Source organism: Podarcis pityusensis, assembly GCF_964106645.2.
Source record: "Podarcis pityusensis genome assembly, chromosome: 12".
NCBI classification, from domain to species: Eukaryota; Metazoa; Chordata; class Lepidosauria; order Squamata; family Lacertidae; genus Podarcis; species Podarcis pityusensis.
This window is the reverse complement of record NC_138037.1, coordinates 25,904,194-25,931,481: the sequence shown is the minus strand read 5'-3', so window position 1 is coordinate 25,931,481 and position 27,288 is coordinate 25,904,194. Positions and strand designations below refer to the sequence as shown.

The following is a 27,288-nucleotide window of genomic DNA, read 5'->3' as shown; positions in this document are numbered from 1 at the left end:
AAAAGAACTTTTTACAGAGTGTTCGTAAGAACCAATCAGATTTCTTCTGAGCATTTCCACAAACCCACGTGGGGACAAATTAAACTACTAAAACTAATTAAGCACAAATATTCCCGGGGTAAACAAAGAACAGAACTACAAAGAAGAGGATCTGGCAACCCCGGAGGTAATAAACAATCAATACATATGATAAGGAGGGTGGCCAGGAGGACAGCGACCATTATCACCTTAATGTGAGATCTGCTTCCTAGCCCTAAGATTAAGATCCTACATCAAATAAACTTGCCCACTGTCTTTGATGACCCAGGACGCCTGCCTGGCTAAGCAACTGGGCTGTGTACGTGACTTCTCAGGCAAGAGAGATGGACAGTAGAGAAATGGCCAGAGATGCAGAGGTGTGGATTGATCAAGAATCATATCAAAAGAGTTTAAACTCAGTCAACGCAATGCTTTCATTGCTGACACAGATGGCTTACTCTATATCTGTTATAATTCCTCATAGCAATCCCACCTGATCACTACATCTCTGGATATTTGCACTCCTACAGTCAGGATCTATGTGCCTGGATAGACTTGCCTAAACTACTTTTATTTTTTTAACAAAATTTATATAAATCGTAGATAAGCATCCTTTATACCTTAGAACCTTTTCTCTTGCATAAATAAGACAAAATGGCATGGGTTGGATCCAACCAAAGTCAGCTGAATCTGACTTTGAAATCAAGTGGTGTTAATTTAAGCCATGACTAACTTGTCCCATTGATTTTGACTGAATCCAGCCCCATATTTCTCTTGCTTTTTCTAATCTTTTTTCCCTGTGCAATTTTTTTATTAATAAAATATGTAAGATATGAAGGACTGCATCCAGCAGAACTTTCCCCCCTACTCATTAGTCCAACTATTGTAGTCTGAAACTTTTGTGAAGGTAAATTTCCTGCCTGATACTAAGCACCCATAATATAGGCCATGCCAGTTTTAAACTTAGCTAGCTTTATAGGTAACTGACAAGGGATACTCTTTGTCCTAATGTAGACAGACCTTAAGAGTTTCATACCATTATACAGTAAAGAACAAACAAGTGGTTGAAATGAGGAATCAATGGAAATGGGGGGGGGGGATGACACATAACATTATACAATGGAATTTAAGCAATGCCCATTTTACAAGTCAAGCTTCATAGAATGAACAAAATTTTGCTCCCTAAATAAGACAAAATATCAGGAAAATTGTTTTCCAAAAATTCTGTTATATTTAGGCATTCAAGAAGTTCAACTGCAGATGGATATGCAGCTTTGAAGATTATTCTCAGAAAAATCAACATTCTAATCCTTCCACAAACATAAACCCTCAGTCAAGAAACTGGATGTTGACTTAGGAGTTACTTTTCAAGTTGACATCTGCCATGCAAAAATTAAAGAGAATCTCACAAAGGTATAAAAACCCTCAGTATTAAACAGACATTTGCATCGGCATTACATATGCATCACTAAGCTACTACATTCACAACTTTGAATCTGAGGAGCAAATTTCCTCTGTTTCTTTTCAGTTTCTCACCAGAAGCGTGAATGATCTTTAAAAAGAAAAAAGGGGGGAAATGATGGTTCACAAAATAGCCTGTCCATTATTAGTATTATTACATGGCAGAATTATTGTTTTTTTGTGAAAGCCTTCTAAGATGCTTGAGGGGCGAAAGCAATTCCATAATAAATCTCTCCATGCTAAAAGATAGAAAAAAAGGTTTACAGATCAAAGTGACCTTGTTAACTTCATGAACTATTAAATGCACCATGATGGGTGTGTCATTTCAAAATGGTGCATATGCCTTTCTTCAGCAGACAGAGCAATGGACAGCCCATTGCCTCGTGTCATGCACAAAGCTCCAGATCCATAACAGAGCTCCATGTACATGTCCACTGCATTTCCTTTCACAGAAGAGGGAAATATATATTTGCTCACCCTGGATGCGTCATGCTCCAGAGACATTGGATTGGGGATTAAATCTGTCGGAATCAAGGTGTCGGCAGTGATTCTATGGCCTGACCACAACAATCCTGCCTCCACGGATAATTGGTTGTAATAGTGAAGGGCACAGCCCACATGGCGGTGTAGCAGCTTCTCACACACTCCAACCCTGCTGCTGCAACCTTGGCCAAAATGCATGGGAAGCCACTCATAAAACTTTATGCCATGCCTACAGGGATCTACATCACAAGCTGGTTCACCCGCAAGGGTGGCTGTGTACGTAAATCAGGCCTTCCTTGGTCAGTAAAAAGAGAGAAATGCAAGATGGAAATGCCAGATTTGGCAACATACGAAAGAACAAAAAGGCAGGGCAAACTAGTGATAAAATACAACACTTCTAACATTTCTATTACCGTAATTCATTAATGTTATAACAGTTAATGAAAGTACAGCATCCCCCTTCTTTGATTACTTCATCGTAATCTCAAATTCATGGCAATTTGGGTACAGTGTTTTGCTTGATTAGGAGCTAGGACACTTTATAAACAGCAAAACAAGGCACTTCCAAGCAGAAGGAGATGGCTATCAGAACTGAGGATCTGATTTATCTGTGGGGCTACAAAGCCCGCCCACCCACCCACTCCACCAATATAATTTGTCGGAGTTTTGGATCCCCAAAGAAGTGCACTTGAAAAGAGAGGATACAACTATTCAGTAATCAAAGACCGAAGGGGGTCACTTTAAACACACACACGCGCACACACACACACAGTCCACAAAAGGAAGGAAAGAAGTAATCAAACCTGCTGCAAAACAATGAAAGGTTCTGACTAATGGAATAATGTGTGATGGAACAGGTAGAAATCTGAAAATGCGACAGAAAAGCAGACCTCTTCTTAGAACTAGATGCAGAGTTTGTGCTGACTCCAGGCGGCATGTCGCTATAAAAGGAGTCGGCCTCACCAGGCTTTTTTACATAATCTCCCTGAGGGATTTGTCTAAAGCATAATGAACATTTTCAAGTCAGAAACACACTGAAGGTTAAAAAACAAAAAAAACCACAAGCATATTCCAAATGTATGTATGTATATATATATATATGTAAATAAATACACACTCATATACATATACATATATATATAGCACAGGAAAAAGCTTAGAAAGGAGACCATGAAAATTTATCACATAACTATATAAATAAGAGAGAATGGCTACCTGAGAAAATAGGCTTACATTCTGTAATGGGGAAATGCATTCCCTGAGATACTTAAAAGTCTAATTAAGATATGCACCCATTACAGAGTGTGTTTTGCTTAATAGGCCTAAAGGCAACAAGTTTGAACAATTTGATTTAAGAGACACTCAAGAGTGGGGTTAGGTATTGCCACCCTCTACATCCCCAATCTTTCCTTTTCTCCATCTCGTGACAGGTTGGAGCAATCGGTAAAGAAGGCCTTGATAATTAATAGGCAATTAAAAACAACAACAATACCCAATATTGTCCAAATATTACATGAGCACAGTGAAGGGGATTTCCTACTGCTGCCTAGCAGTCATAACAAACTTAGTTCCCCATCCCAAATTCAACTAAGGAGTTTCTTTCGTTAAACAGGATATTCAAGAAATACCAAATCCCACTCTTCGACCAAAGATTCAAACTAATGCAATAGATTATAGATATATACCTACATACACCAGTACAATTTTTGTACTTTCCCTTACAAAAAAATTAGTTTTATACAAAGAAAAAGAAAGATTCCATATCTATGACACTGGACTCCTGTACTTTGAACTGTGATCAAAGAACACTTACAGGATGTTATCTAAGAAAGATTAATTAATTATTGTGTGTGACAAACAGAGGTAAGAGTACTTGCTTTTCTAGTTGTGCTATCCTTGAAGTACAAGACTTTTAATGTCAAACTTAGAGCTAATCCAATAGTGTTTTTTTATAATTTTGTGAGCATGAAAGTGGAAAGGGTAGAGAAGATATTTTCCATAAAGCCAAGTTGCCACCTAACCGCTTACCTTTTTGACACCATTTGTTTTCTAGTCCTAATGATCACATGCTCAGCTGCTACCTGGAGCCATTTTATAGGGAAGCATTGCCCTCAGCTTCAGATGCCAGCACATGGCATCTTCATGAGGCCAAATCCAACCAAGGACAATGCTGCTGGGCCTTATTCTAGAGCAGGGGTGAGGAGTCGGGGGTCCTCCAGATGTTGCTGGACTCCAAGTCCCATCAACCTCAGCCAGCACAGCCAATGATGATGGAAGCTGTAGTCTAACACCATCCATGAGGTTCCTTAGACCTCCTTTCAAGTTTGTTTTTTTTAATTTGGAAAAAAATATTGTGGCTTAGAAAAACAAGTGCTCAGCACCAGTCAGGAGCGGGATCATACATGGCTATATTAATCTCTCTTTTGATAAAAAAGGCAAACATGCAGACAAGTTCATAATGGAAGGGATTAGTGCCCAGGTAATTGGAAAATGCTCCAGTAATCAATGTTATGTTCTGAGCAGAATTGAACTGGGTCTGAGGTTAAATTTCAACACTGTGGCTGCTAGGAAAATAAAGGTGTAATAAAAAACAAAACAGCCCACATAGGGCAGGTATGGGGAACCCATGGCCTTCCTGGTGTTGTTAGACTCTAACTCCCATCAGCCCCAGTTAACATGGCCAATGGTCAGTGATGATGCGAGTTGTAGTCCAAAAATATCTGGAGGGCCACGGGGTTCTGGTCTCTGCCTTAGGGCTCCACCTTCCTAAAAGAACATATCTGAGAATACAGGAATCCAAGTCTTAAGGGACAACACATTAACACTACAAAGATAGGAGCCATTTAAATTAGATTCATCAGCCCACAGCTCCATGTACACACAAAATGTTACATTCCTAGCCATACTGATGTCTCTAATATATAGATATATCCCAACTAAATAATAAATAGGGATCACATCTGAAGCATTCTGTGACATGTGGCCACACTGCTTTTTCACATACCTCTGTCTTCGATAGTTTCTTACAAGAGGAAGGAAGAGAGATAAGAGAGTGAGTTACCATGTTGTACTTGCCATTACTCTTCTCAGTATCGTAAGCTAAGAACTGGATCCTAAGAACTCCCAGTGGATTTCCACATGCAGAATGGGAAAGACCCACACCCTCCTTTGGCATCTCTTTGATGCCCCTGAAAAGCCACTTCAGAGAGTTGTTGTGAAACTTTCAGGAACAGCACAGGGCCAGGTGTGGGTGGCTGCAGTTGAAGAGAGGGGGTAGGACCCACCTTTGTGCAGCCCTTAGGATCCAGTCCCAAAGATATAAAATAGAAAAGAAACCCTAGCAGAAGTTGAGTATTATTGTCTTTCCCAAGCAATTGAGTCATTGCTATGAAACAGAGCATGACACTATGAAAACTGCATGCAATGAAGCATCAGCTTTATGTTTGAAATGCATAGGCTGAGTTTAGGAAAACCCTTTTGGAAGAAAATGATGTTTCTTATTTCAAACCCTGCAGACCCTGGGCAATATGAACTCACACACTGACCTGGTTCACATGACACAGTAAGACAAACTATGGCTCGCTGTGTCATGTGAACCCAAGTCAATGGCTTATTAGGTCCACAAAGATGTGGGCTTCCGGAAAGGAGCTTGCAGCCATTTTGCTCCTCCTCAGTCCTCAGCTGAGCTAAGCCACAATTTGACTCATGCTGTCCAAACTCAGGCTCGTGGTGAAACTCTTTCCTCACTAACCATGAGGTTTCTTGCGCAAACCAGATCTATTTTCATTCTCTCCTCATTCAAGGAAGGAGAGCGCAATCTCCTCTGGTACCTTTCAAGAGCTGCCTAACTTCATAAGTAGAGTTAGTATCATTTAACTGACTGTTAAGAAGAACCCTGCTAGCTGAGACCAAACAATGCACAATCTCAGGCATGGACGTCACAGGAAGTCAAACCCCTTTCAAGCTTCTGGGGTTGTTTCCCCTCCTCATGCCAGGGTGGGAGTAAGGGGGAGATTGAACAGTGCACACAAATCATGTGGCTTATTCCCAAAACCTTGGGAGCCTAGCAACCATGACTTATCAACATGTGTGAATGTGGCCTATACTTAGGATCAGCACATAAGTTTCAATAGATTTTATTTTTCCTATCATACATTTCGTTTAGACATGGCATGCTGAAACACAGATGTGCATTAAAGATAGAATATGAGAAGGTTATACTAAAGAATTAGTAAGCCAGGCTTTTCCCTGTAAATAATATAATTATTATGGCAAGTTTAACTTAAAGAGTACATCAGCTTTGCTGGCTGGGTCTCTGGATGTCACTGGACTACAATTCCCATAATCCCCAGGGAGGATGGCTAGACTTGCTTTACTCAAAGGCTGTCCTCCAGTCTTATGCAAACTTCAGTCCGCAGATATTGGACAACAAGTCTTCTGAGTACAGCAAGCCTAGAAAGTCAACTATTTGCAGAGAGGAGAACTGGAAGCAGTTCTGATTAGGGAAACTTCTGATACTCTCTTTCACCACACTGCCAGTTCATACATTTACTTTATCAAATCATAATAAAGTCTAGAAAATCTTATGAAATAAAAAAATACCTTTATTAATATAAGATATATATATATAAATTACTTACTTGTAACCCCATGCAGTTATGCCCATAATCAGAGCCAACACTAAAATTGTACCAGCGATAGCACCTATAATAATATTTGTGCTAGTGACACCTAGATTAAAAAAAAGAAGGAAACAATAATCTGAATGTATCTCATTTTGAAGCGAAGGGACACATACAAAAAACTACAAAACTTTGGTTTTCCTAATACAGTTATTCAGCTAAGTCATACTTGGGAGTAGAGCTATTAAAATCAACAGACATGTCCATTAATATTTAAATGGGTTTGTTCGGAGTATGATATATTTGGAGACAGACCTAAATTCAGATTGCTTGTTTCATTTTTAGAGGTGTAAAACTCTGGGATAAACACCCTCAGGGAGACATGTAGCAGCAAAGAATAAAGCAGGATTCAAGACAACGTGGGCCAACTTAGGTGTGTTTCTTTGGTTTTTTAGTAAATAGCAGCTGAGTGTATGCATGTCACAATCTGGATCTGAACCCTGGCAAGAGCAGATTCAGCTTTTTGCCCCTGCCACAGCTCTGATCTAGATCACCTTGAGGCTGCACTCTCATTGAAGGAACAGATGCTTCATCTGGATCCAGTTCTGCCAATGAAAGAACAGTGGCTTGGACTACCTTTTACCAGAAGACAACTATGGCCTTTCCTGGATCAGGATAACTTAACCACAGTTGCCCATGTACTGGTAATCTCAGGGTTGGATTATTGTAATGCTCTCCATGTGAGGTTGCACTTGAGGTTTGTCTGGAGGCTGAAAAATGTGGTGGTCAGGCTGCTTGTGGAGGCAACTGCCACCAGCATATAAAACCTTGTCTGTGGGATCTGCAGTGACTGCCAATCTTCCACCAGACCAAGTTCAAGGTCTTGGTACTCCTTGACCATATATAACCATATACCAAGTCAGACGATTGGTCAATCTAGTTCAATATTGTCTGCAGTGCCTGGAAGTGGCTATTAATGGTTTCATAGTGCAGTTCCTCCACACACACACCCCAACCTAGAGGTGCCTTGGACTCAATGTGGAACCACTGAGTGATGGCCCTTTTTACAAAGCATGACTTCTAAGACAACCGAGTCTTGTGGCAGGTAGCTGTATCTAATAAACTGGGCTCTGGCCTGTGAAAGTTGGTGCAACGGTACCTATTATCAGTCTTTACATTGACAAAAGACTCTACTGTTATGATGGCATGTTAAGTGGAAAATTAATGCACATGCTTTGAAGTCTGACCCCCCCCCCCAAGTAGTCTGTGATCATTTCATTAAATTGTAAAACATGCAACTCACCTGGGTTGGGCATAAAATCATCATTTCTTGGTTTCATGATGGGTTTGGCACAGTCCGCACCAGTCCACAGCCCTTCACAGATACACTGTATTTCATTACTGCACACCTATAAAGAATGTAATCTAACATTTAGAAAGCAGTCCTCAAATCTGAATATGTCATCCGAATATATTGCTTTCCTGCTTTTCTACCACTAGGCTACAAAATGAGGCAGATGATTAATTCCAGTGCTTTAAAGTATACTGGATGATTTATTCTTCTTATTTGTATGCCACCCTATACCCGTAGGTTCCAGATTGGTTCACATGTATTTACTTTCAGCCTGTTTTACAGCCCTTTTGGAAAAGGCACAGAAAGAACCCTTGCCAGCCAGCCAATATTTAAGGAATTAATGTGCAATCACTCCCTCAAGGCACTGCAAAACCTACTCCATGCCCTGAACAGATGGTGCCTTCTGTACTTCCTGGACAGGAGCTGAAGTTAAAGGATTCTGCAGAAAGGCATCTGTGCTCCCAACATATCCTTCCTTGGCCACAAGGTGTTCCATCTTCTACATAGCCAAGGTCTGCATCTTCCTCTAGCTTGACATGACCCCCGCTGCAAAAGGACACAAAAAGCCTTTGTTAAGTTAGATCACCAAACTAAAATCCCTTTTTAACAAAACTGCTGTCAAAACATAGAACACTAGAGGAGGAGGAGGAATTTGGATTTGATATCCCGCTTTATCACTACCCGAAGGAGTCTCAAAGCGGCTAACATTCTCCTTTCCCTTCCTCCCCCACAACAAACACTCTGTGAGGTGAGTGGGGCTGAGAGACTTCAGAGAAGTGTGACTAGCCCAAGGTCACCCAGCAACTGCATGTGGAGGAGCAGAGAAGCGAACCCGGTTCACCAGATTACGAGTCCACCGCTCTTAACCACTACACCATGCTGGCTCTAAGTAACATTTGTTAATCCTTTTTTCATGGCTAGAAAAAAGCTGAGGGTTTCTCACAGTGGATCACGCAAAACTTCAAAAAAATTCTGACCAGTGATTAAGCAACCTGGAATTTATGCAACGTTATTTTAAATTTACAAGTGCAACTGCTCTGTATACACATAGCGATGGACGTGTGATGTGCTGTTACCTCTGATCATGACAATAACATACAATTCATGTGCTTGGACTGGGTCCGCCCCGTTTAGGATTTGAGAAATTACCTGCAAACAAAGGACTTGTCCACAGCTTGAAGAGAAGTTGAAGTGATTTCGCCATCGAGTTCCCCAAGTCTTGGGGTGATAGAAACAATATTAGAGCACAGGAGATATCCACAAAGAACATCCCTGGAAGGAAAGATTAAACAAGGCATTCATTGTTGATGCTGCTGCTGCTGCTTGGAGTAAAACAAGGGGGGGGGGGGACTGCCTAAGAGAAATAGGTGATGTTTACTGAACATAAGCAATAGAACACAGAAAACTGCCTTATCCTGAGTTAGACCACTGGTCCATTTAGCTCAGCATTGTCTACACCAGGGTTTCCCAAACTTGGCCCTCCAGCTGTTTTTGGACTACAACTCCCATCATCCCTAGATAGCAGGACCAGTGATCAGGGATGATGGGAACTGTAGTCCAAAAACAGCTGGAGGGTCAAGTTTGGGAAACCCTGGTCTACACTAGGGGTGGCCAACTCCTGAGAGACTGCAATCCACTTTCATAATTAAAATCTGGCAGTGATCCCCCATTTTTGGGGGGTTCAGCTCAAAGTTGTTGAGCTTTTTAGGGGAGGTGCCCCATTTTTTAGGGGGGCAGCTCTTCTGAGGGAGGGGGGGACAAAGGCAGCCACTAACCTTACGATTGCTGGCCAGATAACAGCCTCCGTTTCTAAACTCCGGCTTCCCATCTGCAACAATAGAGGCTGGCACTGGGAGAGGGGGTGGGGTCGGAAGGGGGCCGACGATCAACCACGATCTACCAAAACCTCGCAGGGATCGACCAGTAGATCGTGACTGACATGTTGGACATCCCTGGTCTACACCAACAGTCTCCAACCTCTACAGGCCCAGAACCCCCTTGAACTCAAACAAGCACCTGGGGACCAACAGTACCTCAGGCACTGGTGACTTCATGATTGTATTACTGCAATGCAATCTTTGCAATTAAATCTAAAATTATATTATTATTATTATTATTATTATTATTATTATTATTGATGACGATGATGGTGTTAGATCTGGTTATCTGCAAAGGAACATATATGTCGCTTATAATGCCTGAGAACCACTGGCCTAAAACACGAAGAAAATCAAGGTGCTATCTCAAAAGAATAGTGTTAACTTACTCATTCTTGCACTGTGTCCAAGTATCTTTGTCTCTGCCACAGTTGCCTTTCTCAGTTCCTTCTATATTCAACCTCTCGTAGCAATAGTTATCAGCGACCGTCACATCTTAAGAGCAAGGAAAAAAATAACAGAAACTAATTTCCTTCAATCATGACGCACAAGTTTGTTCTAAAAGGTAAGCACATGTAAACATGGGAAGATTTTGGCCTGAGTGAGATCACAATTTATATGCTCTCAACTATTTTTATTATATAAGCACTGAAGGTTCTCAGCTAAAGCATCCTTGAAATGTACTGGTGACTGGGTTGGGAGGAAATTGACAGGAAACTAGAATTTGCAAAGGTATTGTACAATTGATAAAGCACTTTGCCTTTAAAATAGTAGACATCTGTGGTTATAAAGCAGCAGAAACATCTGCTGCTGGAAACTGTAGCAGAATACTGCCTATTCTCTAGCAACCAGACAAAATCTAGAGTCGTTTAGAAATCAACCCATCTTCCCAAATAACTCACGAGAACTACAGCTCTGTGAGGGCAATAGTGGCCTTCTAACAACTCTCAGCAACCCCTAACAAACTAGAGTTCCCAGCATTCCTTGGAGGAAGCCATGACTGTATCATAGTGCTCTAAAAGGATAGCACAGGTGTGGCCCTAATGTTGAATCAGAATCTATTCTTCTGTAACTTAAGTCCATTAGATACAGTGCTGTTCTCTGGAGCAGCAAATAGCAAGTCGTTGCCTTCTTCTGTGTGACAGTCCTGATGCCAAGCAAGTGGGTTTCCAGAGGGATACCACTTAAAAAAAATAAAATAATTGGAAGCTTAAAAGAGCTTACTCACTTTCTCCCCAGATATATTTACACTGCCTGTCTCTTGTTTTACATCGTCCTCCAAAACAAAGGCCCTGAAGAGAAACCAAGAAAAGGACACATGGTCTATCGTCATTTGACATATTTCCCAAAAAACTATTGCTTAGCTTGTTTCTACATTACTGAGGGGGAAAGCTTATAAAACAGTAAAAACAAAAAACCATAGGTACCAATGGGACATACTGCCAGGTAAGTGTGCCTATCAGCCTTAATATGCAACTCCATTTTAATATACAATTTCAATTTCAAATGTTTGCCAGATCTAAATAAAAAGGTCTTACTATTCAAAAACCTATTCCCCCCTCACTCACCTAACCAACTGAAGTGCAAATTATTGTTATGTATTTGAAGTATTAACGTTACATTACAATTGTCTATCTGCCCCTAATGTGATACGCAAGAAACAAAGTGAACAAGAAACCGAACCTATAATATTTACACATATATTTAAAAGGAAGGGGTGGGGAAGAGACACGATTCTGGCACGAGATTCTGCAGCACATGTTTAGAATCACAGATTCCATCATCCCAAATGACTCCTTTAATAGGCGTCTGTGAACAGACTAGCTTTTATCTGCTCAAGCCTATCTTACGCAAGTTATCAAATGAAACACTGTACATACCTCTTCGTTATCGCATGAATACCCATCCATTTTGTGCAGATTTGGAGAGCACTAAAGAAAAAGCACAAGAATAAATATTGACATCCTGGGCATCAGTGAACTAAAATGGACAGGAATGGGCAAATTCAGTTCGGATGACCATCATATCTACTACTGTGGGCAAGAATCCCGCAAAAGAAATGGAGTGGCCCTCATAGTCAACAAAAGAGTGGCAAGAGCTGTACTGGGATGCATTCTTAAGGAAATCAGCCCTGAGTGCTCACTGGAAGGACAGATCCTGAAGCTGAGACTCCAATACTTTGGCCACCTCATGAGAAGAGAAGACTCCCTGGAAAAGACCTTGATGTTGGGAAAGATGAAGGGCACAAGGAGAAGGGGACGAGATGGTTGGACAGTGTTCTCAAAGCTACTAGCACGAGTTTGATCAAACTGCGGGAGGCAGTGGAAGACAGGAGTGCCTGGCGTGCTCTGGTCCATGGGCTCACGAAGAGTCGGACACGACTAAACGACTAAACAACAACAACAACAACAACAAAGAAAAAGCAGAAAGAACCATATTGTCAGAGCTGCTTCCAGATCCTAGCTCACAGAGGATCACGCTAGCCAGCGATCATTAAATAAAAGTCTTTATTGAGTTACAGTTTCCATTCTCAAGCTGCTGCGTGCAACTCTACGTCTCATGGTTAGATCGGCGAAGCTCCATCTGAGTCTCCGCCCCTTGTACACCAACTTAATATCCTAGCCTTGCTCCACCTTTTCCGCCTGACTGTTCTTCTCTGGGTCCCTCTGCCCCCCGGGGTCTCTTCCTTCCGGGATTCCTCTGACGCTGACGCTGACCCCCCTGACTCTTCTCCCTCCTTTCGGCGGGCTTTAGGACCTGGCTCCCTTTCCGGGCTGCCTACTGCGCCACCTTCCTGTGCATTTGAACTTGGCACGCGCGCCCAACCTTCCACCTTCCGTCTGACCGTTTCTTCGCTCCCCGATGGAGGTGTGGCCACTCCTGACTCGTGCCCTCCCCCCTGTTGTGAGCTGCCAGCGCTTGATCCCTGGCGCCCTTCCTCTTCCCTGCTCTCTGGCGGTGACGCTGGTCCTGATTTCCAACTGCTCCCCTCTGAGTCCCCTCTGGCTCTATCTTCCTGGGGTGTCCCCCTAGGCTCCCCCCTTGCCCTGGCCACTGGTGCTCCTTTCTGTGAATCTTCTGATTCACTGGAAAGACTCGGAGATCTCGGGTCGTCGTCATCACTCATCTTTTCTTCTGCCTCCTCCCCCTCGCTCTCTGTTTCCTCCCTTGCCCTTGCCTCTGCTCCTGAACCCCTGACACATATGATAAGCTAGACCAGAGTTTTTAAAGCTGCACTGCAGTGTCTAAAATTAATGCAAATGCAGCTTTTAAAACTTTCCTTCGATTGGACATTGCCTCCTGTCTCCCAAAATTGTTTTGTCCAAGTGGGTATTAACTGAATGTCCAGATTTTGCAAACCTCACTCTCTCTCTGAACGTAAGAAGCTGCCTTATACAGAGTCAGACCAATGGTCCCTCTAACTCCATACTGCCTACACTTGTTGGCAGCAGCTCTCCAGGGCTTCAGGAAGGAGCCTCTCCCAATGCTAACCCGGAGATGCCAGGGATTAAACCAGGGACCTTCTACATGCCAAGCAGACGTTCTGTTGCTATACTGAGCTACAGCCTTCTAGTCGCTCATTTTGAAACTTTACCTGATTAGAGTCTCCTGTGCAACTCTCTGCAATATCGCAATCATTCACAGCTTCTCTGCATACAACTCCTTTGGCTTCAAACTGAAAAAGAAACATTAAATATCTGAGAAGATCTATAACCTTTTGACAGTTCAAGTCAAAATACCACACACACAAAAGTATTTTCTTCTTCTGTTCTTGGCATCGGGTTGAATTGGGGGTTCTCATATGCTACTGACAAAATTCAAATGTCCAAGTACAATAATGAAGGTTACAATTACATGCCACTATATTTATAAACGGCACAACCCCTGTGATCAGCGGCCCATATAAAGGAGGGAAGCGGTTCAAAGAAGCAGATTCTAGCTAAACTTAGGAGAAACAGACTGAAGCAGCCTGCCTCAGGAGGTGGTAAGCTCTGCTTTGCCGGAGGTACTTAAGCAAAGGATGGCTGGCCATCTGTCATGGATAACTGTAGCTGCATCCTCCATTGCAGATCCTACAGCGAGAACCGGGTTTGGCTGCGTGACCTCCAAGGCCCCTTCCAGCTATAACACCATGTCATTCTGTGCTACTGTTTCTCTTTTAATATCTTCTCAACTGGCCGACTTGTAAACAAACAAGTGTTTGAAAACAGGAGATACTGTGCTACGTCCTGCAGATGAAACTGACTGCGAAGGAAACATTGTTAAGATTTCAGAAAATGAGTCGATTCTGTTGGTAATCAAAAGTAGGCATAATTACATAGCGGCAGGCTTTTAAACGGTCTTTTTTTAAAAAAAAACAAATAAATAAAAATCCTTCACTTAAATACGCACCTGACATTTTTTACAGCAAAGTCCATTACTGCATTCGGAGTTAGCCGTTAGACTACAGGAATTACAGCAATCTCCACCTTCAGCACGACATTCCTGAGGAGTGGAAGCAATTGTAAAACAGCAGTTTGACGAGCGCATTTCTTCAAAACTTCACCTGACACTCTATGGTGCGCATAATGCAAACTTCAGATTAAAAAATAAATAAATACATAATCTGATGGCCTTGGGAGAAGCCTATACTCTGGCATCTACTAACTGAGAAACATGCTCTGAGCATGACGAGCCTTGGATACACCCCAGAGTCTCCTTTTCTTCTTTTTACACTTGCTTGGTACATTGCAAGGAGACCCAAAGTACCTCCACCAGCACCACTGTGCATGCATAAATGCACGGTTAATGTGCAGCTTGCTTCCTTCACCAAGTGGCTGGCGCGGAAGACAATGCAAACAGTAAGCCTGCCCCCTTAAGGCAGTTTCTCTTCTTCTTCTTTAATGAGTTGTCTAATTTGGAAAGGAAGAGATGCCCCAGGCAAACTATTCATTGCATGACTTACGGTCGCAGTACCACAGTCACATTCTTCTCCAGCTTCAACAAAGCCATTGCCACATTCTGGAGGATCGAGAAGCTGCGATGAAAAAGAAATAAGGAAGACACGATAAAAATGGTAAGTGTGGGGTTGCATTATTTGGCCACCGGTAAAACAGCCCACAGTCATATTCATATGTTTAGGTGGAGGAGCTCTCAAGAATATGCAAGCTATAGCTATAACCCCTGGAGTCCAGGGGTGTGAAACATTTTTCAGCCCAGGGACCACGTTCCCTTCTGGGCAAGCTTCCAAAGGCCAGGTTCCAGTGGTGGGGAGTGCCAAAGGCTGAGGCAACCAATGTAAATTTTACGTTTGTACAGCAGGATGCTGTATACTTCTCTGTCCTCCGTCCAGACAAGCAAGGGTTCAAGGGTTGTTCAAATACACTCAGAGTAGGAAACGGGGGCTGTGGAAAGTTCAGTGGGGCAGCTAGGGCTGGACGTGGGGTTTTTCACCGCTGCCATAGGTAACCAGTTCTCCTGTCTAATATGTCTGTGCACCTGGAGCATGGCATTGTTCATGCATCAGCCAGGGTTGAAGCTTGTGCATGCATTGTCACCCAGGGGCTGCGACTACCACTTTTCAATAGTCGCTTCACATATTTATTACTCAATGCCTAAAAAGGCTTGTGTGAGTCACATCTACAGTGACATACAGAAAAGAAAATGAAGCGTCTTTCCAATGTTACGCACTAAATTATTCCACTGTATACAAAGAGGGTCATTTGTGGTTGCATCTTTGCAAATGCCTTTTCATTTTTAAACAAGCATTTTTAAACAACCATTTTATTCTAGCTGTTGCTCTTTGTGGCAGCTTAGGTTGGACAGTGTTCTCGAAGCTGCTAACATGAGTTTGACCAAACTGTGGGAGGCAGTGGAAGACAGGAGTGCCTGGCGTGCTCTGGTCCATGGGGTCACGAAGAGTCGGACACGACTAAACAACAACAAAGTGTTTGGGGGTTTAACTGCTGGCCCTGCCTCCTTGGCTCATTTGGTTTCTGTTGTTGTTTTATAGCATTTTCGTTTTTAAATATTGTAAGACGCCCAGAAGGGAAGGACATAAATGCTTAACTATTTTTTCACTGTCTGTTATAGCAGTGATGCTAGGGAAACGAGTTTCAATAGTTGGAAGAAGTCTTTAAAATATTTCACTTGCACCTTAATCCTAAACTCCTTTAACTTCCTTAAAACTTTGCCGTTTCCACTTCAGTACTGCATATGCAGATTATTATTCATTATTTAAAATATTTTTATCCTGCCTTTCTCTTAAAAAGAAACCCAAGGAAACTCTCAACAAACTTTTAAACAAATCCATAAAACACCACATTAAAAAGCACTACTAGAGGCAGGGGGAGGCAGCAGATTAAATTTCAGGAGATGAAAAACCAGGGAGCTCTGAATCCCAGTGCTGTGATGAAAAGCAAAGCCAAAATTAAATATATGCAGATTTACTTAAAAATAGACTCCTGTAGAGGAATCACTGAATAAAGGGAGATTGGTCATCCCCATCTGTCACAGGATATTCTAAGAGTCCTCGCCCCTACATATGCTCTGTGTCCAGTTAAGTGGAGCACTAAACAAAGCAAGCAACCTCTACTATGGAAAGTGATCCTTACGCCCAATGTGTTGTAGAAACAAGTCAATGCACAGTTTTGTTTTTAAAATGCTCCAAAAAAACAAGGTCACAGATAAGGTAATATATAACAAGTGCTACACAGGTGGGTTTGCCAAGAAGCATTTCAATACAAATGATTGGGATGACACTGAGCTGAGCATCTGAGTAGACAGAATAATAAAAAGTTACTTTCCTCTAGTGTCAAACCGCTATTACCTTGGAAGGCTTGTTGTAAAGGCAGGCTCCACCTCCATTATTTAAAAATTCGTGGTACTCCTCAACGTCGCATTTGGAGAACTTGGTTGGAAGGTAATAGCTGCATCAAAGGGGGAAGCAGGTTATTTCATGACCCACCAATGGATTCATAAACGTTCTGGAAGGACTTCTATTGGACTGAAAGTGCTTCCACTGGAAGGAATATTTTTGCCAGTTATTTCCTCAAGCTATTTTATTGCTAATTAAAACCAGTAGGAAGAATTGTCATCGAAATGAATCTTGTGCTTTCTCCAGCGATGCCCTAGATAATCTCATTAGCTTTTGCCTTTCCCCAGCTTCTGCTGTTAGTATTTGCAAATTATCTGGAGCACCGAGGAATACAAAAGAATGATAAGGAATAGAGCTGAGAAACTTCACATGGATGTAAAGGGGTCCCTTTTTACCTTTAAGGTTACTTTGCAGTGTACTTGTTCTGCTGGTAAAAAGTTTGACGCCACCAGAATACTGTTGCACAAGAGAATGCACAAGCAGGTTGCAAGTAACTTTGTGTAAGAGGTTGTGTAATCTGTTGAGCGACCAGTTTCCGCTAGTGCAGCTGATGCACTAGTGGATTCCTCTGCTGTGCAACATTAGAACTCACAGCAAGACGTGACATGGCAGAAGTCTGTGGAAATATGTAGGGCACAGGAGAAGGCAGATAGAGAACTTTTTTCACTCTCCCTGTCATAACATTAGAACTCATGGACATCCAAAAAAGCTGAAATATTTAGGGCAGACAAAAGGAAGTGCTTCTTTATACAGCACATTGTCACACTGTGGAATTTGCTCTCACAAGGTGCTGTGGTGGCCACCGACTTCCATGGCTCTAAAGGAAGATTAGACAAATGGAGGATGAGGCTATCAGACACAACTTGACACAATGGCTATGTTCTACTTCTGCTGTTGGAGGTGGTTTGCTTCTGAATACCAGTTGCTTCCCACATTCATCTGGTTGGCCACTGTGAGAAGAAGGTGCTGTACAATATGGGCCATAGGCCTGGTCCAGCAGGCAGACTGTTATCCGCCGAATGAGACACACAGACTCAATGGGTGGCAGTCAGTGCTAGCCCTACTAAGAATAGACCCACTGAAGTTAATGGACCTGATTAACTTATGTTTATGTATTTTAATGGGTCTACTCTGAGTAGGACTTAGCTGAACACAACCCATTGTCAATTTGACAATGTGCATCAATTTGCTGTCAGCTGATTCAGGTGCACAGCTCCATTTAATGCTATTTATTTAGTACAGCTTCCTCCGACCATCCCCACCTCCTAATCTAGATTTTTGCTGCACTGAAGTTTCTCAAAAGAAATACCTTACCCAGTATCTCCCATTATGCAGCCAGACCATGTGTCCTCACACTTACACTCACCTAAAATAAAATAAAATAAATTACACATTCTTGTTTTTCCCCCCCCTTTGGAAATAATCTAAATATGGGGGGGGGGGGACATATTAGGAGAAACAAATAAGAAGTAAGGAAGAATACACAATACTTATAAATAATGCCTACCCAAAGGAGTTCTATAATACCAAAGTAAGCCATGAGTAAGGGCATTTCTCATCTTTAAATGTATCATTCCAGAAATCTATGAAAAAAAGATCCCTGCAAAACAAACCTTCATGGGTTTGGCTCTCACAAGCGTGTATGGAGTAAGTAAGTTTTAATGCCGTGTCCCATATCTGATAGGAGAGGAGAAATACTTCCCCACCACCAGCCAGGTCATGAGGTGCAGATGTGGCCAATTCCAAAAGATCTGCATTTAATTTGCATACAATTACCATAGGATAATTGCCACAGTTAGACCAAAACTGTATCCCTGATTCGTTATTTAACAAACAATGCAATTCCAGAGAGTTCAGATGCATTCTTAGGAACATCTTTCAAAATTTCCTTTTCCTTCTGAAAAATAATATATTATTACAATGACCGAGAAAGAGAAAAGGAGAGACTGGGGTAAAGATAGGGGGCATGAGAATACATCTGCCCTCCTGGGGGGGGATGATAAATAAATAAGCATTTTTAAAAAGGAAACCATCAACCAAACTTCCTTACCACTCTGCAATTTTCTTTTGTCTGAGAAAATGCCAAGATTGTGAGCTAAGGACTGTGCCAACGTTACTGACATTAAATCCGGCTTTCCAAACTGAAAGACAAAACAAGAGACGCAACGGCTTGGAGAGGGGAAAAGAAAATCAATTTACAAGTGTTTTATAAATTTTAAAAGAATTGTCCTGAAGCGAAAGATGAGATTGCAAAGGCTTGTTCCATTTACTTCCCGTGAACCGTAGGGGAACAGCAAGCTGGCTAAAAGTTGCAAAGCACAGGCCAAATAACAGGTAAAAACATTTGCCCTTAAATGATTAGAGAAGACATCCAATACAAAACAAGTTCATCTATAGCATTAAACTTTATTATAGGATATTAATAATAAAAATCCAGTGTGGGGTTGGGGAAGTGTAGCTAGACTGAGACTGTAGCATGGAGCGGGGGGGGGGGAGGGAGGGAGAGAACGGTTTAAATCTTTTTCCCCTTCCATGTTCTGACTGGTACCAAGGGAAGCTTTCTTCCCATTGTGACAGGGGAGAGTGGGTCACACAGCATTGCGCCATGAGAGCTGAACCAGACATGGGTTTTCACAAAAACATTTCAGCATAGCCCTTTTGTGTTCCTAGAGGCATTTGGACCTACTTCGTTTACACCACCACCTTTCAGAAGCGAACAAATACCACCAATGTAGGCTGCCCCGCTGCGACTGCTCTGAAACTGACTCCCCCTTTAAAGAAAAACAACAAAAACGATAGTGAGAAAAGCACAAAGCGGCAATTTAGAAACCATGGCATTTTCAAACAACAAGCATTAGCTTAGGATTCAGGAGACAGAAAACACGTATGCTTGCTTGTGAAGTTCCCGCTTCTGATTCAGCACAGTGATTTGGAGGCAGCGGGGAGAAGGAAAGAGAGCAGGAAGCCACAGCCTTAAAAAGGAAGCTACCATGAATTTGAAACAACATGGAAACAATTTGAAAAGAGATGATCTGCACAGATCAGGCTCCTTCAGTCTGATGCCCCCCAGATGTTTCAGAGTATAAATCTCATGCATTCCAGCTGTCTGGGGCTAATGGGAGCACTCAAAAACACCTGGCGTCAGGGGAGGCTAACACAGAGCCAGTAGGAATTGGGTGCTTTCAAGCAAGGTGCTCAAATTGTGACACAACTGCCTTGGGGACAGCATTAGAGAGATCCTACCTTAAAGTGCAAGTCAACTAAGACAGACAAGAGGAGCTCGTCTTATGCCTTGTTTACTCCCTTGGAAAATAAGACACAAGGATACTAGAGGGGTGCAAACATAAATCCAGATTTAAATATTTGTGGGGGGAAATCAGTGGGGTTGGCTGGGATAAGCCCTCCTTGACTTTCCCGGTTTTACTTCTGCAGTCCGCACTGAAGATGGCATTGAGAGAAGGCTGAGGTAATATTTAAAAATGGAAGTGAGCATTTTAGGTGTGTCCGATATATGCATGCCTGCACACACAAGCATTGCACCAAACCTAGAAGTGACCAGAAAACATCACAAAAATGGGTGGAACAGGGTGGGGGCAGAACGGGGTGGCCTTACATGGGCCCCACCAATGCACGCAAGGGTCCAGAATGTAATCCCTATGCAAATCGGTCGCTGTCTGTAGATGTGGGTTGAATAACCCATTCACTGCCTTAAAAGCAAAATTCCTCAGAGTACGGCGAATGTGTGCTCAAATCACTTCTACCACACTTAAAATCCTATCTGTGTTTTAATATTTATGAAAATAGATGGCGTTCAGGGTCAAACGAGTTGGTTTAAACATGGATCTGCCCTAATAATGTGTAAAGTGTGTATTACAGTACACAGCGCATTTGGACATCATGTAAAATATTTGGCTGTGTTCTGATGAAACAAAAGGCATTACATGAACAAAGCCTCAAACTACTTTTTAGTCTCGTTTTCAACTAGCCACAGTTACTCAATCAGACAAATTGTGGTTAGCCTTAACTGTGGTTTAGGGGAAACAAGTTAATCTTGGTTTACAATCCTGGTTTGCTTCCCAAAATCATTTTTTAAGATTAAACAGAGTTCGAGGTTTGGACGTAACAATAAACCACTGAATTAAAAATGGGAACGATAGCTTCTGATCACCTCAAGGCCATGTCTGAGGAGAAGGGGGAAATGGAGCGTGCACATACCCAAGGCTCACGCATGCAATCATAAACTGTGGTTTAGAATTATGCCCAGACCAAATTAACGTCAGTCAGCACTAGCAATTCAGAATACACTACCCCAAGTGATAACAAAACAATATGAAATTACGTACGAAAAAAGGTGAACTGCATCACTTTTCTCTTTGATAAAATCCCTCCTATATTTCATAAACTCACGCAGGGTCACCAGTGGGTTTTCAGATATGGTGAACTTGTTATCAGTACCCCAGGTTTCCATGGCAACCAAGACTATCCTGGTGTTGAGCTGTTCTTTGTAAATCTAGCACATTAACAAAATGAATGATCATCAAGCGACAGTATAAATTTTGCCTCTTTTTCTCTTTAAAACAGCCCCTTTGCCCCCATGTAGTTAAGGATATGTTGAGCATAAAGAACAGTACTTTAATGAAGGGTCAGAGCCCTCTCCTTTCTTAACAGATTAAAGCGCAATGTGATCCAGGGCTAAATATCTGAATATATTTTCAAGGCCATTCCCCCGCCCCCAATATAAGGGAGTGTGCTTCAAAACTTGTGAAAGCTTTGATTCAGAAACATAATACAGGAATGGTCCTAATGAGATAACTGAGACTTCTGCGGTTCAGTCATCCAATGGCAAAACAGACACCGATGAAAAAAATGCACTGCAGCTATCGCTCCCTGACCCAAAATTACCATCCCCGTGATAAGGCTGACAAATCTATCTTGCACTAGCAGCTTGTGAATTATACTTACTAAATCTGCCATGTTCACTACTGATTTTGCAAAGCTGTTTGTGTGGCCGACCGATAATCGGTGCTTTTTCAGCTGAAGGACAAAAGACAGACAAATCCTAATCAGATTTCTAAAGCACAATTTCTATTCAGAACTCACTTTTATCAAAGGCTTGCTTCGCCCGTGAAAAATGGATTGCTGGCCATCTATTTAAACACTAGTATTGTTATCTTAAACTCCCTATGGTACCATGAAGGTCAAAGTACCAATTGATGGAAAGGACATCCCACAAAGCTGATAGGCAAGAAGAAAGTACAGGCCTCATTTGTAGCGAGATTAGCATCCCTCAACCTATATCTTACTGGGCCAGCTTGTATGTGCTTAGGAGAGAAAAAAATAGCAACTGTTATGCTTCCTCATTGTCTCAAAATATGGTATTACCAGTGATCTATGATCAGAAGATTCCAATTCTCACATGGTTGCCAGAAAGCCTATGCCCCATAGTCCTATTCATGCATTACTAGCATTCAGGGCACTTACACTGTGAAGTGGGAGCAGGGTTAAACTGCTGGTCCTGCCCCCAGGCTACCCTACCCCTGCTCATGTGCATGAGTTCCAGGCGATTAGGACACCAGCGCAACCAGGTGTTCCGATTGCACTGAGCTGCTACACAGAAGCAGCTGTTCACACACAGGTGTTCCTCAGCAGATGTCAGGTGCTCACATCATGCACCCTTAGGGTAGGACTAGCTCAGGGATGTGGTGTCAGGAGCGGGGGCAGCTGACCAATCCCACTCCTCCATCACTGACAGAATGCCCTACATACAAGTAACATATGAGCAGCGCTTATTTGTTTCTATGAACTGGAGACACAGTATATGCTTGGGAGATCTGGTGAAAAAGAATTTAGGGAAATAAACTGTGGAAGTATTTATGGGGGACAGAATGATATGGACATTAATTCACTGGGCTTTTATTAATATTTCACAGTGTTGCTTTTATATTATTGTATTTTATTACTGATAGTAGTGATGTTTATGTTTTGTGTGAGCTATTTTGGGCTCCATTTACCTTGGAGTAACCCCCACTGAGCTCGATGTGACTTATTTCTGAGCAGACATGTATAGGACTGTACTGTTTATATTGTGCATCGCCCTGACTGTTAATAGAAAGCGATTATGGAAATACACTCCTGTGGTCCTGAAAGTTTTCCAGTTACACAGTTTGTCCTTTTTCATCTCTACACACACACACACACACACACACACACACACACACACCATACAAAAACACACTGTAGTTTCTTTGTTACAACAGAGTTCTGCCTCTTCCTTATTCTGGCAGCTTTCCAAGGATTCAGATTTTGAGATCTGCCTTTGCTCTTGGCTGCAGAACTCAAGTTTGCAATCATTATGAAGAAAAGAAAGAACGGAAGAAAGAAATCTCCTTGGCAACTCTCAGTTCGAATAGTTCCACGATTGCAAGGAGAGCAAATTGCTTCAAAGTGCCTCCAATAAAATATGACTACCTTCTTTCCTGTTTCTTACAGAGGCAAAGAAAGCGATCAATAATCTCTTATTCCATGGAGAGACATCTTATGTAATAATTTGGATGAAGTTGGGTTGTGTGTGTGTGTAAGTGCCTAAATGGAACACACACTTCAATCCACTCCTATGGAAACCTCACGGGGGTGGCGGGAAGCAGAGTTGCACCTGAATAATGGGTGGGGCTTGTGTGTGAGAAGGTCCCTGCGGCATTAAGGATTGCAAATAACAATACCCTTTTTATTAATGAGTGAAACTCAAAGATTTAAAGAAAAAGAATCACCACTGAGGAAGAGTGTTGTGGCTTACCCTAAAATCTTCTATACTAATTTGGATCGATCCTGTTTGTGGAGTGGCTCCACCCCACATATTCTGTGTGTTTTTCGAATTAACATGGAGAATTTCTATAGTTAATTTCATAAGTAGGACAGAACCACTTCTTTTGTGTTATTTCACTCTTTCCCCAAATTTTGGTAAACTGGGTGCATGAACAGCTATACTCATTAAAATGCATCTAGCCTAGGATCAGATTACCAGCAGGTGCCTCTGGTAAATTCACCAGCAGATCATGAAGATTTACTAGCCATCCCTGGTGACAATAATGATTATTTGTTGACATCTTGTATTCAGAGGTCTGCAATAGCTAAGGAGCCAAACTAGATGTAACCTAAAATGCACCTTTGTATTTGAGGCACATATTTTTTAAAGTGCAAGTAGAAGCCAAGGCTGTAGTGGTGTGATAATTATCAGGATTGCAGCAGGAAGGGAGGGGGTTAACCTTTTCCTGCCACCTCCTGCTGTTAATGTAAGGAAAATCACTGTGAATCTGATGCAAATCTCTCTGTATGTCTAAACTCAATATCACATTTATTTTGGTCCTAAGCTAATGACGTTGAGGGGTATCTTTTAACCATTTAGAAACAGATTAAAAATGACGTAGATGCCACTATGAAGGAATATTACATTCAAGGCTGATTTCAAACTTTGTGGATAGTTTCTCTTAACTAAATATATGCCATTCAGCTAATACTGTAATTTAGAAGAAATGTTAGGCATAATGTTCTGTATACAGTGGTACCTCGGGTTAAGTACTTAATTCGTTCCAGAGGTCCGTTCTTAACCTGAAACTGTTCTTAACCTGAAGCACCACTTTAGCTAATGGGGCCTCCTGCTGCTGCCACACTGCCAAAGCCTGATTTCTGTTCTTATCCTGAAGCAAAGTTCTTAACCTGAAGCACTGTTTCTGGGTTAGCGGAGTGTGTAACCTGAAAAGTAAGTAACCCGAGGTACCACTGTACAACCGAAACCTTCTGTGGCTGCAATCCTATCAGGGATTAAATCCACTGAACTCAATGGGGCTTTGTTCTGAGAAGACTTATATATAGGATTACACTGTATACTTGCTGACCTTTCCTATGTTATTAGAAGTTCTATGGAGCCGCTCTAGGCATAACTTCAAACAAGCTCAGGCTTCACTCTGATCATATATATCTGCATAGCTTAGAATCATTTTGCTATAGGTATTTTATTGTTAATCTACTGCAGGCACAATGCTACGCGTGAATTATTGATTACTCCAAAAAGGCCCAAAATGCAAACCTCACCATTATATGGTCATTTACGATCATTAGCTCAACATATTTAGTTTCCTCTTCAACTTTATACGGGCTCTGATGAACCTGCGGAAAGAGTAAGAAACTGTAAATGTGTAAAATGGCAACGTATCTGATTGTAATAAAACTCATTGTGTTGGAATGAATTTATTTCCTTCATTCTGGCCTCATTACAAAAGCACTTACAAGTAGTTCCATGTACCAAATTAGCAACAGAATATATGCCATGCCTCCCAGCATCAGCAATCTAATTCTGATGCAACTCTGGAAGAAACATAATGGGCAAATTTTGCATTAAGGTATTGATTGTGACCTGCCTCCCATCAAAGTGTGGTCTTTCTATAGGAATGCCACAAATCTATTCCAAAGTAGTGTGTGCACCAATAAGCTCAACAATTTATATACTAAACAAACAAAAAGCAACTGGCTTATTTAGAGAATTCTGTAATTAAGAGGATTTTGAGAAGCTTAACCTTTTTTCTACTTTGTCAGATACATAGCACAGCATGCCTATGTGCTGGGTCCCCCTGCAGGTTCTCCAGAAAAATTGTGCCATGCAGTTGTTGACATCAGAAAGCTCAGCCCCAGATGGAGAGCATGTTTGTTCTAGAGAACATCCTGGGAGGTCACCTTGATACGGGTCTTGCACATTTCCTAATGGCACACACTTGACACGAGACTGTAAGTGTATGTGTGTAGCATGAAATCTAAAACATGCTGCTACCTTTGAAGGATCACACACACACACACTTTCCCTTACACTCAGTAGTAGCAAGTGTGATGCGGCGGAGAGATTTCTATGTCACTTCTGTTTGTCCTATATACAAAAAGGATGCTCAGCATTCCTCTACTCCATGGACACCATAGTCAACAGTTAGCCAAGGAAAAGCAGAAGTAACCAAAAATGAAGTAGTCACTTGTTAAGTGCAAGGACATAATTATGAAGTAAACAAGATTATTGCACAAGCGTGAGAAAAGCCTAGAGATCAGGATTTTTTCTTATAAGAGGAGTTTCCATATAGCAATAGATATGCTATGGAATTCCACGATTGGCTGTGTTAAGTAGAACATCCTCCCAGTAGAAATGTATAACTGTTCTTGCCAACCTGTTTTGGGAGTGTGGTCTGCACTACCCTGCACTCTCACCTGGGTACGCAATAAACCTGCTTTTTCTCCTCTACAAAGTGTCCTCTTCTCTGAGACCACAAAAGGGAAGTTTCTCCTATAGGAGTTGCCCTCCTGTCCCTGGCACTGCTGCTACAAACCAAGATGTGGGTGGGTCACAATGGGGACACACAGCTGAATTGGTGGGACTGCTGGATTGGTCACCAGCAGCTCTGTAGCCCTGACCTCAGTCCAAGCCCTGTCCAGGTAAGTAGGAATGACATCAGTGTCAAGAGGGCACATTCACCCTTCCACACACAGGAAGGGAAATAATCTCTCCATCACCAAGACACAAGTACTCTTGGTGGAACTGAGCAGAAGGAACCCCTTTTGCCAGTGTAGTGGGAAAACCTGGAATAGGAGGCAAGGGGGAATCATGCTTCCTGCCCAAAGCAAAGCAGCAGTTTCCTTTTGGGACTGGATTTCTGATAGAGCAGGTGACATAGGGCTTCCAGAGCAACACTGTCTATGGCAGAGTTCTTCTACAGAGTCACCAGGTGATACTGGACACGGCGTGTTACTTCATGAGGGGACAATGTCCAAACCGCACTATAACAGGTGCCTCTTTGCAGAAAGCACTGAAGTCCATAGAGTTCTGAAAGCCCACGCGTCCTTCCGAAAAGAATCCCATATCCACCGAAAGATATGCCTGAATACACATTCTTTAAAGGGAAAAGTCAGTAGGTACAGGCACATACCTGCCTTTTTCTTCTTTTGTGTCTCGGTTTCACAACAAACTTCTGTGACGTGGTGTTCATGTGCCAGAATTCTGAATGGAATACACACATTTCAAGTCAGAACAACACGGGTCGATAAAAGACAGGCATTTTCAACAGCAGGACGAAGAAAGCAATTGCATTGAGCAAGGCTGAACAACAGCAGTGAAATATTGCAAGCATTTCATGTGTGGCTCAATATTAAAAGTGGAGGTTTACACTTCTGCACCCTTCAAAATGCTTTCCTGCAAATAAATGGTGGCCTTGGGCACCACCGTGTGGAAATGTGGACTTATAGACTTAAATACGGTAACAACACAGATAAGAAAGGTAGTCTCCAAATAACACCTAGTTTCCATTTCTCCATGGCTGCGTACCTGCTTTTCTAATGGCTACTTACATAGCCACAGTATGCAGCAGCTTTATATATACACAAAGAACCAACATGAGCAGAATATTACTGAGCCTCTACCACAGGAGTGGGGAACTGATGGACCTCCTGATATTGTTGGAACGCCATCTCCTGTAAGCCCCATCTAGGACTGCCAATATTAGGGGACAATAAGAGATAAGATCCAACAACGTCTGAAGGGTCAAAAGTCCCTCACCCTGCTCTAGCAGTTATTTTGTCATTATGAGC

General features: G+C 42.1%; 1 protein-coding gene across 12 annotated transcripts in view; it reads right to left on the bottom strand.

Annotated features, from left to right (window-relative positions):
• The window catches only part of ADAM22 (ADAM metallopeptidase domain 22), a 125,195-nt gene that overhangs the window by 25,444 nt on the left and 72,463 nt on the right, over positions 1–27,288 (bottom strand). For 6 of the 12 annotated variants that reach the window (XM_080975180.1, XM_080975187.1, XM_080975188.1 and 3 more), the window contains exons 8-27: positions 26,631–26,701; positions 24,760–24,834; positions 21,634–21,705; positions 21,015–21,181; positions 19,358–19,442; positions 18,722–18,812; positions 17,986–18,037; positions 16,624–16,723; positions 14,761–14,832; positions 14,208–14,300; positions 13,411–13,491; positions 11,696–11,746; positions 11,044–11,107; positions 10,205–10,310; positions 9,088–9,210; positions 8,316–8,484; positions 7,888–7,993; positions 6,603–6,693; positions 4,967–4,984; positions 2,766–2,960 (exon numbers count right to left, since the gene is read on the bottom strand). In XM_080975180.1, the coding sequence (XP_080831306.1) occupies positions 2,766–2,960; positions 4,967–4,984; positions 6,603–6,693; positions 7,888–7,993; positions 8,316–8,484; positions 9,088–9,210; positions 10,205–10,310; positions 11,044–11,107; positions 11,696–11,746; positions 13,411–13,491; positions 14,208–14,300; positions 14,761–14,832; positions 16,624–16,723; positions 17,986–18,037; positions 18,722–18,812; positions 19,358–19,442; positions 21,015–21,181; positions 21,634–21,705; positions 24,760–24,834; positions 26,631–26,701 (1,882 nt within the window). The remainder of the gene's footprint in view (positions 1–2,765; positions 2,961–4,966; positions 4,985–6,602; positions 6,694–7,887; positions 7,994–8,315; positions 8,485–9,087; positions 9,211–10,204; positions 10,311–11,043; positions 11,108–11,695; positions 11,747–13,410; positions 13,492–14,207; positions 14,301–14,760; positions 14,833–16,623; positions 16,724–17,985; positions 18,038–18,721; positions 18,813–19,357; positions 19,443–21,014; positions 21,182–21,633; positions 21,706–24,759; positions 24,835–26,630; positions 26,702–27,288) is intronic. The other 6 variants (XM_080975186.1, XM_080975190.1, XM_080975181.1 and 3 more) reach the window with 3 other exon arrangements.